This window comes from Octodon degus, unplaced genomic scaffold, assembly GCF_000260255.1.
Source record: "Octodon degus isolate 3935 unplaced genomic scaffold, OctDeg1.0 scaffold00127, whole genome shotgun sequence".
NCBI lineage: Eukaryota > Metazoa > Chordata > Mammalia > Rodentia > Octodontidae > Octodon > Octodon degus.
In genome coordinates, this window is record NW_004524703.1 from 1,590,460 (window position 1) to 1,603,056 (window position 12,597).

Genomic DNA, 12,597 nt, shown 5'->3' on the forward strand with positions numbered 1-12,597 from the left:
GTTGGGTGATTTCTTTATGATAGCCATTCTTTCTGGGGTGAGATGATATCTCAATGTGGTTTTAATTTGCATTTCACGAATGGCTAGCGATGTGGAACATTTTTTCATATATTTATTCGCTTGTTTAATTTCTTCCTGTACACAGGTTTTTTTTGAGAAAAGGGTCCCACTCTGTCATCTAAGCTAGTCTCAAGTTTGTGGCCATCATCCATCTTCAAAAAATTGAACTGTACGTGGTAGTGCACACACTTGTAATGCCAGCAGCATTTCTTTTTTTTTAAGTAGTGGTTGAGAGAATGGAATCATGTGGTAGTGATTTCAAGTGAGCATTTTCTATTGCCAGGAAGTATAAGTATCAAATTGGGCAAGAACAGGAGGGAAACTCTGGTTAGTAAAGTATGAGCAGAATCATAAAAATGAGATTCATGAAAGGAAAAGATGTTTTCTGGTTTAGGGAGTCAAGAAAAACTCTGTAAATTTAGATTTTAATGGCGACTGCCACCACTGAGACTCCTACCCCTCATTGTTTTCTGAATGTCTTTTCTGTGCGTGACTTTGGACTAGCTGTGTTATGGCCTTAGCCATAACCCTGAAAATTAGGACATCCTACTTCAGGAGTGAGGAGCAAGTTGTAACCTGTCCCAGCTTTCATGCTTAATTAGTACTCAGCTGTGTCATCCTGCCCTGTGAGTATTGCTTCTGGCAGTTGAATCAAGAGAGGTGAGACCTAGAGACCCACTGAACTCCTGACAAGTAGGGCTAGGCGAGGAGGCTACTCTTGGCCAGAGAGCAAGGTCAAGAAACTTGAAGCACATTTACAATCAGAAGTCATTACTTCTGAGCAGATATAAGTGTAATGGGAAACAGGTATGCTATCTGGAGCCCTGAGTGTAGCCTCAGTGTGGACACTGGCAGACATAAAAAATATTGCCTGTGCAAGGTTTTAAGTTGAACTAAAAATTATGAACCTAAAACTTTTTTTGTGAGAATGGGTATTTATCATCATCTTTGATTGTTGAGGAACTTTTGAAATATAGACTAGCCTTTCTTGAATTTGAGTTTTTTCACAGTGACATTTGCTCACAAAATAATATTCCTTTTAAGAGGTGCAGTTGTTATAATTTTAAAGTGGGCATTTTCTTAGTGACAAATTGAAAATATTTTTCATGTTTTTTCAGCATAATTTTATAAGGCTGAATTTATTGATTTTTATTTTTAAAGAGAAAAAAGCAATAAAAATGATACAGAATTTCAAAACAAGATGATAGTGTTAGGTTTTTCTGGTGCAACAGAGAAGCAGAAGTAAAAGAAAAAGAGATCTGTAGAAACTCTGAGGGCACAGATGATCTGAGGGAGCTGGAGCTGTCCTCTTACCTGAGACAAAGGGGATTTGGGATTATATGGATTTTTTATCTAGGTGAGCTTGAGGGGCAGCTTCAGTGACGCAGAAGAGGCTGATTGGAGGCTCCCTTGTGTGTGGCAGAGGTAAAAAGTCCAGGGCTGGTGTGGAGGAGGAGGAGGAAGTGGTCATTGGGAAGATAAACTGTGTATTTTGGGGTGCAGCCATGTTGAATTAGGGCCATAATAATTTAGCAGTTTATACTCAAGCCAGAACCTATCAGATAGGAAATTAGCAATGGTTATTATTTTGTGTGTTATCTGTGTGTGTGTGTGTGTGTGTGTGTGTGTGTGTGTATTTAAAGTAATTGTTCAGCTTACCAGATGCAAGTGTGCAAAATTGATAAAACCATATAAGCACTTTTTAAAAATAATATTTATTTATTATATTCTTTCCATTTTTGTAATTGGTATAGGGTCTTACTATGCAGCTTGGACTCAAAGTGATCCTATTTTCAGCCTCCCCAGTGCTAGGATTCTAGGCCTGCGCTGCCAAGCCCAATCTCCGTTTCTTTCAATGAACTAGTGGAAACTAGTAGTACAATTGTCTTAGCTATCGTGTGTGTGTGTGTGTGTGTGTGCGCGCGCGTGCGCGTATCTTCTTTTTTTTTTTCTCCTTTCCCCCCAAAGGCTAAATTTATTATGCCAGTCTGCAAGTCTTGTTTTTCTGATGGAAATTTTTATTTTATTTTATTAGGCCGTTGTTGGGGATTGAACTCAGGGCCTCAGCCTGCTAGGCAAGAGCTTGTCCACTGAACTGTGTCCTCAGCCCCAGAAATTCTTTTTTCAAAAAATTATTGATAATTTCATCCACATGGCTGACACTGACAAAGGTTCTACAATCTGAGGTACAGGATCTCAGGATAAATCCTGAGGGCATTTCACTGACCTTCTCAGACCCAAAAGCTACAACTCTTGTTGCATAGGTCCTGCTTTTCCTTGGTCTTAACCATCCAGTAGAAAAGTATGAAGACGAAATATAGGAAGTAAAGCCATGCTGTTATGTTGAACTGTGGAGGACTCAGGTCAACAATTTCTGACATTGCCAGTTAAAACAGAAGACCCAATGCTATTATGGGCTACTGGACTCTTTTAGAATATTTTGCTGAGTTCACATACCTATACTATTCAAATAATGGAACTTAACAAAAAAAGGGTACACAGATAAATGTCCATTTTGTATCTGTGTATTCAAAGTGGTTAGGATAGATATATAGCTACATTCTCTTAATGAATAAAATGATTTGTTCTAATGGTGTTTGTAAACAGGATCTCAAGTCCACATCTTGTACAGCAATTAACCACTAAGAAGAATGTATGCAGTGTGTTAATTATTGAAACTGTCCTAGTGACTTGATTTGAAACTGTCTCATTGCTATTTATCAATAAAATTATGAAAAAAAATTACTGATAAAGGTAGCAGTTACAGGAGCCTGGTGTGATGGTGTGTAACTGTAATGCCATTTACTAGGGAGGCTGAGGTAGGAGAATTCCTCTTTCTCTTGTCTCTCTACCTATTTATTACAGGAATTAATAGTTTCTTATTGATTTTTCTGCTTTGCAAATATTTATATCTACTTCTATTCCTATTTCCTACACAGGATGCTATGTGCTCTGAGCTTTTCATTAAAACAGTACACTGTAGCTTTTTCCAAATCCTTACCTAGAGATCCTTGGGGGAGTGAGGGAGTTAAGATCTTGCTCTGTAGCCCGGGCTGGTCTTTAACTCAAGGCCATCCTTCTCCCTCAACCTCAAGAGTGCTGGGATAACAGTTGTGCACCACCACAGCCAGCTCCTAGAGATCTTTTTTATTCTTTTTCTGGCTGGATTGAATTCTTTTTAGTTTTTTCTTTTTTGTATTTTTAGGAAAGGGTTTACAGGGTCTCACTGCATAGATCGGACTCATAGTGATCTTCCTGGTTACAGCCTCCCAAGTGCTGGGATTACAGATGCACACCACCACTTCCCGTCCCAATGTCCATCACAGCGCACCGTGGGGGCGGGGCCGGCTTTTTTTTTTTTTTTTTCTCCCCTGTATTTTAGGAAAGGGGCTACAGGGTGTTCAGGGTCTCACTACTAGATCCGGACTCATAGTGATCCGCCTGTTTACAGCCTCCAAATAGCTGAGATTACAGGCATGTGCCACCACACCCAGTCTCAGTTGCTGGCTCAGTGTGCCCTGGGGGCAGGGCCAGCACTGCAGGCCTAGGGATCAAACCCCCGTCCCTGTGTCTGCTTACAGGTGCTTTAATCTGCAGAGCTATTTGGCCAGCCCTAGATTCTATTTTGTGATTGTACATTCAGCCAGGGTCCTGAGATGGTCCTAAATTTTTACCTTTATAAACAATGCCACAGTGAATGCACCAATACATGAGCCTTTCATGCTTGTCTAGGGATTGCTAACATAAAGTGCTGAGTGTTTTTGTAATTTTGTTAAGTCCTATGAAGTTCTTCATGGGGGTTGTGCTATTTTGCACTCCCTCCAGCAGTATATGCAAGTATATATTTTCCCTTAGCTTTGCTAACAGTGTCACACTCTGGTCTTACTAACCTTGATGAGTAAGAAATAGTGTCCTAGTGTTTTAATATGTCTTTTTCTTTTTTATAAATGACATCAAGCATTTAATACATTTACAAGTCATTTGTTGTCAGAGACCAGTCCACACCACTGTCCTCAAGCCCTTGCCTCAGGCGTCACTCTTGGGGGACCAGCCCACTCCTGTGAGCCTTCCCCACCCAGGCATTGCTTGCAGAGACCTAGTCCTGCTTCTGGTTTGTTGCCTTGACCCAAGGGTGAATGAGGATGAGTGGCAGAGTCAGTTTAACGTGAGGCAGCCAGGGGCTCTTGCCTGTAGGACAGAGGAGCACAGGAGCCCCAACCCCTTTTATTCATCTAGTTAAAGTAACACAAGGCTCAGCTGCCTTCCGGTGTCCTTCAGTACATGCTCAGGTAAACAACTTACACTGTATAAGCCATCTGTTTCGTGCTCACAGAGGAGACCGTTAAGCCTGAATTTTCCTCTAGTCTCCCACAGTGTGTTCTTTTTCTGTGAACTCTAGGACATTGCAAACTAATTTTATCTGTTTTTGTGGTGCAAGGGATTGAACCTAATTGTGCTATATCCCACCCTTTTTATTTTTTATTCTTTATTTTGATACAGGGTCTTAGTCACTAACCTCCCCAAGCTGAACTTGAACTTGTGTGCCTTAGCTTCCCAGAGTGCTGTGATTACAGGTGTGCCTCACGTGTTTGTTGTTTTATTTACTCTTCTCTCATTGCTGGGACAAAATATCTGATGCCCAAAAATGAAGGAAGGAAAGGTTTATTTAGCTCACAGTTTGTGGACATTTCAGTCCATACACAGCTGGCTCCAAAGCAGAGGGGCACATGGCAGAGGGCAGCCGTTCATAGTGGCAGAAAACAGCATAAGAGCAAGAGCAAAAGGGAGGAGTAGCGGCAACAATGGCAACAGAGAGCAAGCCTGTCTCCTTCATGTTGCATTTAGGCTGTCCACCCCAGGCTGGGTGCAGCACGCACACCCATAACCCTAGCAGCGCTCACACCCGTAATCCCAGTGGCTCATGAGTTAATCACAAACTCTAGAAGTCCGCCCCATGATTGCATGAGGCTCTGGGGGACAACTAGACACAAACCATAACACTTGTCTTATCTTTTTGTAAGAGACAGGGTCTGTGTTTTCCAGGATTTTTTAACCCTCAGCCTCCCAGGTAGCTGAGAGTACAGGTGTATGTCATGGCATCCACCTATCCCGCACTTTAAAACTGGTAACTATTTTTCTGTCAACACTTGGAGCTTTTTATAGTACATTCAGAACTAATAGCCTATGATGTATGTTGCCCACTTGTCTGAGGTTTGTTTTTCTTAATGGCATTTTTTTCTATCAGAATTATGCAGTTTTTATGGAGTTGGATTTATTGAGCCTTCTATATTTTATTTTGTACTCAATAATGTCTTCTAGGAACAGGGGATTGTTTATCCAAGATATGCAGAGCTTCATATATTTGCAAAATTTTTTGACTATGTACTTATAAAATATGAACTAGATAGAATAATAAAATGTACTCTTATTTTCATAAGTGCTATAACAAAATTGTTTTCTGTTTCAGACCCTCTTGCATGAAATGATACATGCCTATTTATTTATCACTAATAATGATAAAGACCGGGAAGGACATGGTCCAGAGTTTTGTAAACATATGCATCGCATCAACCACCTGACTGGAGCCAATATTACGGTATATAAAGTCACAGACATTTATGGTATTTACTGGTTATTTATTCAGTAACTTCTGAGATTTAATCAAAAATAGTGAACTTTCGGGCACAGTGGCTCATACTTGTAGTCCTAGCTACTTCAGAGGCTAATGCAGGAAGATTGCAAGTTTGAGGCCAGCCTGGACAATGCATGACCCAGTCTCAAAATAAACAAAGGGCTGGGCACTATGGAGATAGCTTAGCGGTCTAAGTACCTGCCTAGGCAAGCACAAGGACCCGGGTGCAATCCCCAGTACTACATGCTGTGTCAGTCCTGCCCTGGGTTTGCCGAATAGGCCACTAAGACTGGGCATGGTGGCACATGCCTGTAATCCCAGCACTGGGAAGGCTGAAATAGGAGAATCCCTACAAATCTGAGCTGTGTAGTGAGACCCTGTACCAAATACATAAAAGGAGGGGGGAGGCTGGGATTGTGGCTCAGTGCGAAGACCCTAGGTTTCATCCCCAATACAGGGTGCGGGGATGACAACACATGGTTGGGAATGTGGAGATGCCTGCAGCACTGGGCTCTCGTGACATGTCCTCCACTTGGTTTCCTTACTGTAGCCTCCTTGAATCTATCCTATATCCTAACCACCATTTCCTGTGTCATTCAGTCTATCAGAAGTCTTTGATTACTGTCTCTCCATAGACATAGGAGGTGACAAAGCCCAGGATTAAGAAAGCCATGGTGACAAGTTGCTGGGGTGCATATACTACCTTTCTCTGCTGAGGCTTATCCTGGATCTACCTGGTACATCTCCATCTTATCTTACTCACCAGCAACCGGGGATAATAACAGTACCTATCAGGAGGATCCTTATGAGGAGATGGATTAAAGGAAAACCACACAAGAATTTTATACAGTTTGAGCACTAATTAGATTTCCCAGCCCTGATATGGTACCCACAGCTTGGTTTGAAAAGAATGTAGTCATGCTTTGGCTGTCTGTGTTTTTATTTGGGGAGGGGCATTGTGGAGTGAGCAGCCCTTGTTAGTGCACTTACTTCCTGTTGTAGTGAGTTAACTAGAGTATTTCCATTGTGGTGACACATAATTAGAAGCCTTATGATCAGGTTGGGAGAGTCATAGGAGTTGGAAACAAAGCAGATTCAATTCCCTGTCCTTTTTTCCTAGTGAATTACTATGTGAAGAATTTGAATATAGTAGAGAGGGCAGCATTTATCAGCATTTGCCTCTGCCCTAAAACATAATGTCCTTCTCTTTTTTACCTCTAATATAATGTACATGATTTGCATGCTTGCCAAGTAACAGAAATTTTTGTTTATCATGGAGAGACAGCATAAAACTAGTATTACAGAAGAAAGCATTCTTTTCTTACAAGGATAATTTAGTAGGAAGTTAAAAGACTTTTTGGCAGAAAAATTATGTGTATAGGTTCTCCTTTTTTTTTAAATTTTTTTTTAATTTTTATTTTTATTTATGTGTGTGTGTGTGGCCAGCTCAGCCCAACAGGGGGCAGGGCTGGCTGGCATGTGGTGCTGGGGGATTGAACTGTGGTCCCTGTGCTTTGCTAAGCTTGTTCTAAGTAGGTGCTTTAGACCACTGAGCCATCTCACCAGCCCCGTTGCTCCTTATTTTTATACCAATAGTAACATTCCACTGAGAAAAATAAAGTGCTACATGGTCGTGTAGGAGTAGTGGTTTTGTAATTTTAGTGTTGGAGGCTGAACCTTGGCCCCTATCCATGCTGAGCAGGAGCCTTCATGGCTCAGCAGCCCAAGTATTTCTCAAGAGTCCTCTGCAGGCCTCACTGCTGAGGTGCTAGCTCTCTAGCCAGAACCTTTTCGTTATTGGTTTTTGCTCAGATTCCAAGTAAAACATCATCTAGATCTAAAAGGCAAAAGAAATCATGTCACATAAAAACTAGAAACTTATTTACAGAGAACCTGGACTCAGTGAGTAGTGTTGTTTAGTCCCTCAGTCTGCAGATGTGTTCCCCATGCCAACCTCTGGTCACTGGTGACTAAAAATGAAAACACCCAAATTCTGTTAAGAGAAACAGCCATGAACAGTACAGTATTACCGTAGCTGTTCACTGTGAAGACAGGCAGAGCTTTGAGCTTGTGGGAGAGAACACAGTAGAGGCTTCATTGGCAAAGGTGCTGTGTTAGGTCAAGCATTGACAGGAGGAGTTTGGTTCTTTGGTATTGTTCTGCTAGGGCAGTTTTCAGTTTAGCAGCAGGAATGATTTTCTGTTTTCTAAAAAATTTCCAGTGCTAGGATCAAACCTAGGGCTTCATGTATTGGAGACAACCACTCCATCACTGAACTATCTGCCCAATTAGGGAATGATTTTTTTATCATTGTAATTTATTTCTGAATCATTTAGCACTTACAGAGTTATTTTGTGGCTTTACTTTTTTTAAAGAAAATTTATCTCATTCTATCTTTACATAGTTTAGGAGGTATTAAGTTAATTACTACTGTCTTCCATTAAAATGGACTTCTGAACTTCTAATATATTACCTTTCCTCCAAATGGAGCTTTCCAGAAATTTCTGGGAAATGGAAAGTTAACAAAAAAGACTGCTTATGTGAACTATTTCTCTTGAAGTTGCTAACTTGCTTACTGAATACTGAAACCTCTCTCTACCCAGGTGTACCACACATTTCATGATGAGGTGGAGGAGTACCGCCGACACTGGTGGCGCTGCAATGGGCCATGTCAGTATAAGCAGCCATATTATGGCTATGTCAAACGTGCCACCAATAGGGCACCCTCTGTACATGACTACTGGTGGGCTGAGCACCAGAAAACCTGTGGAGGCACTTACATAAAAATCAAGGAACCAGAGAATTACTCAAAGAAAGGAAAAGGGAAGACAAAACTACAAAGGCAGCCCATATCAGCCATGAAGAATAAAGGTAACTTTTCTATCTTCTCCATGACTGTAGCCAGTGTAAACGGTATGGCCCTTTAGAGAACTAGTATCAAGGTAAGCCTTAGAGCTGTTTGTAGTGTAGAAATATTCAAATGTAGCTTTAACAGAAAATTCCATTGTCCATGAAATGATGCTAGGAAAATATACTTCGCTTTATATAGAAGTAAAAGAAAGTTTCCATCACAATATGAGGAAGCATTCCTTTCACTGTCTCAACTTCACTGAGTAGTTAGGAAACAGCGATGCGATTGTCAACCATAAATAATGCCTAGAATGTAAATTGTAACTACACCTCTTCCAGTCAGTTGGATTGTGTCCATGCTCACTGGGAGGAGAATGGGAATAGATGTGAAATACATTTGTTAGTCTTTGATCTTTAGGTTCTTTCCCTCTGATGTGGAGCTCAGAGTCACCATCTTTTGAGGAGGTAACAGGTTGATGTAGTTGATATTCCGTCCCTTAGTAGTGTCGATTGGTGTAGTAGGACCCATGAGCACAGGCTGTCTTTCCCAGATCTGAAATGTCCACTACAGTCAGCTGGAGAGACATGATAAGTTTTTTTTTTTTTTAAATCTGAATGAGAGAACTCTACTTTTATTCTTTTAACACCAGAGATCTGACTTCCCAAGATAAGCTTTCACATTGATAGGTATTTATTACATGGGTCTAAGTGAGAATGAAATAATTTCTTCATTTTGAGAGGACTGTGCATGACTTAGTGTTTGTTACTGCATTAATGTTAAGACTAGGAAAGTCTTACTTGCTTCTCTTTCAGATAACCCCAGTAGAGGTGAGGCTCAGCCACTAATCCCTTTCAGTGGAAAAGGTTATGTTCTGGGAGAGGTGAGGAATCCACCTTCATCTGGGAAATCGATTGCCTCACGTGCTATCAATGATTCTCAAGATGTTTTTAGTGAGGACCATTCAGCACATGCTGTAAGACCTGATTCTGTCGCCGAGGCAAAATTCAAACAGAATGGTTCAAGTAAATCTCATGTATTCCCTCCAGTGCAAAGTGTTCTAAGCAGCTACTTTCCCAGAGTCTCAGTTGCCAACCAAAAGGCTTTCAGAAGTGTGAGTGGATCCCTATCAAAAAATAGGACTGTTGGTGACATCACTAAACACTTAGTGTCTTCTAGTTCTCAAAGGAGGGTTCCATCTTCTAAGACACCGCTAAGAAATCCCTCCAAAGTGATGGCCTCAACATCCATAACTGCATCCCCGCATGGGAGTGGGTCCAAAGACAAGTTCCCAGGCAAGCGACCCAGGCTGGAAGACAAGACCGTTTTTGACACATTTTTTATGAAGAACAAAGTACAGAGTGATGGAAATGAGCCAGATAGTACTTCAGACTCCACAGCTACAACTCAGAGTTCCAGCAGCTTTTGCAGTCAGAACCAGCTGGTCAGCTGTCCAGTGTGTCAGAGTGAAGTTGTGGAGTCACACATCAATGAGCACCTGGATCAGTGCCTGGAAGGTGGTGCCATCAGTGTCAAAAGCTGAAATGCCTGAAAAACAATTTTCACCTGCTTCCTGCTTTTCCTCACAAGCAAATGAGATAAGTGGCCAACTACTAGAGAGGTTCTGGTTGGCACTAAGTCTGAAGGTCAGGATGTAGTTCACACAGCCAGTAAAAACATTCTATTTTATGTATACATACATGAGACTGTAGTTAATACTACTACTTTACATCCAGCTGGGAATGGTGGTACCCCTGAGGTCCCAGCTACTCAGGGAGGATTTCTTAAGCTCGTGAGTTCAAGACCAGCCTGAGCAACATAAGCACCATTTAACAGAAAGGGTTTTTACATCTCAGGCTGCTGTAGTCACTCTTGCCTTATTTGCGCCATAGGCCAGGGTTTATTCTGCATGGATAGTCTTAGATACTTTTATTCTTTCTTGATCTTGATGGTCTTTAAAATTAAATTTCTGTCTGGAATCTCGTCAAGTATTTGGTTAAGTTGAATATTTCTTTATTAAAATGCATTCCCTGAACTCATGTTCATCTTCACAGTGTGAGACTTCACATAAGCAATTTGGAGTGCAAAATGGAACAGTTCTTTCATTCAAGGTTTTTGTTCTTCCAATTTTTTTTTCCCAAAAAGCTTAGGAAATAAATTTTCTGTATCTCAAAGAATTTTCTATGTTCCACTTTTAGTAGAGGTGACAGCAAATTTTGGGCTAAAATAGATACAGAATCTAGTAAAATAGTATTATTGATGACAAGTAGCCATTGTAATTCTGTAAGCCATGTTTTGTGTTAATTTTCTACTCAGTACTGTATTTATCAAAGTGAGTGGTCAAAGCTCAGGGCTGGCAAGTAACTGGTATGTGTGACATAACAAAGTTGCCTGTTTCATGGGGTATAAAATACCTGCCAAACAGCATGTCAGACCTACAGCCAAAATTGAAACTATTATAATAAAAGGAATACCATTTGTGCACTTAAAAATTTATTCTTTTTGCAAATGCAGACACTCATTTCAGTGTTTCAGTAGAGGGACAAGGTATTTGTATCCATTTACTTCTTTTCCCACAGTTGTACTGGTCGCCACAGCCTTAGTTATTCAGTTTTTGTTGTTGTTGGAATATAACTTACACACTGCAAGGTGCACAAGACTCGAGGATAAGCCAGAGCAAACTTGCCTAGCATTTACCTGTGTAACTTAAAAATTAAAACTCTTTACTCTGGGAGACTCCTGTGATTGCCTGTTTCTGGCCTGTGCCCACCACACTCACCATCCCCAGGGGCACCACTGTTTTCATCTGTTACGAGAGGTTGGTTTTAGTCTATTTTTCGAGCTTAATAAAGTATCTTTGTTGCTGTACATAATAGTCCATTTTCATTGTTCTGTACTACTTGTGTAAATATAGAATGTTTTCATCCTTTGTAATATTAATGAATATTCTCATTGTTCTCAGTTTGAGGTTATTAGGAATAATAGGAGCAGTGCTTAGTCCTTCAATTGGGTGTATACTCAGGTGGCTTGTTGGCTTACAGGGTGCATCTGGGTAGCCTTCCGAATACTGCTAGTTTACACTCATCCTAGCAGTGGGAGCGTCTCCAGCAGTGCAGCATCCGTAACAGTTTTTAGCCTGTGTGTGTGGGTGGATGTTTTGATATTTTTTAAAACATAAAGGTAAAATTATAATATTTATAAATGGCTATTAAAATATATGTATTTTTAATATATACTCTTAATGTTCATCAGTTTAACAAATGCAATAAAGTACATTTTTAGTAAAAGCATGGTTTTGAGTCTGTGGGGAGGCAGGCTGATGTGAACCTCCAAGTGGCTTAGTGAGTGCTGTGGAAGAGACTGAAGACAGGCTATTGTGCAGGATGTCGGGACAGGACAGTCCTGGAGCGGACCTTGTACAGCACGAGTCATCAGTGAGTGGAGTTAGGTTGGCAAAGGGCCTAGCAGAGCACACTCGGAAGGGATGAGATGCTGTTACAGGAAGCGTGGATAGAATGCAAGGGGTGACAGGACAGAAGGACAAAGACTGCAGGCAGGATCTAGCCAAGAAGAGTTGGGGGCGGGAACCATGTGTGGTAAATACTATGTATAGCGAGCACCTGTGACACGGAACCCCCTTCACAAGGCTCACAGGGCAGCCAGCCACACTTGCAGAGCTCAGGGTGGGCAGGGTGGGGAAGAGCAGGGCAGGACACAGGAGGTATGGGCAGCATGGCACAGGACGAGTGGGATCCCTTCCAGCTGGCAAGAAAAATGGTCTGCGTTGAAAACTTACACCCCAAGAATGGCCACTCCCCCCAAATCTGAGTCATACTATCAATTTTATTTTACTTTTGCTTACATTTTTTTTTTCCTTTAGAGCAAACTTTCAACCTTACTAGCAGAGTTTGTAATTTGGGCCCCTCCTTTTGAGTTGATAAGCCAGACCTTCTGCAGAAACCTGGTGTTTTTAAGTCAGCATTACACACTAGCAAAACAAGCTTGAGAAAACTATTTTGCTTTTATAGCCTGGAAGTGCATATCCTAAATAGAAATT

The 12,597-nt window shown here is 41.1% G+C and overlaps 1 protein-coding gene across 1 annotated transcript in view; it reads left to right on the plus strand.

The window, feature by feature from the left end:
* The window catches only part of Sprtn (SprT-like N-terminal domain), a 26,367-nt gene extending 14,141 nt beyond the window's left edge, over positions 1-12,226 (plus strand). Inside the window, exons 3-5 of the mRNA XM_004640827.2 lie at positions 5,528-5,656; positions 8,296-8,563; positions 9,356-12,226. Coding sequence (XP_004640884.1) covers positions 5,528-5,656; positions 8,296-8,563; positions 9,356-10,083 — 1,125 coding nt within the window. The 3' untranslated portion in view covers positions 10,084-12,226. The remainder of the gene's footprint in view (positions 1-5,527; positions 5,657-8,295; positions 8,564-9,355) is intronic.
* The last annotated feature ends 371 nt before the right edge of the window (positions 12,227-12,597 follow it).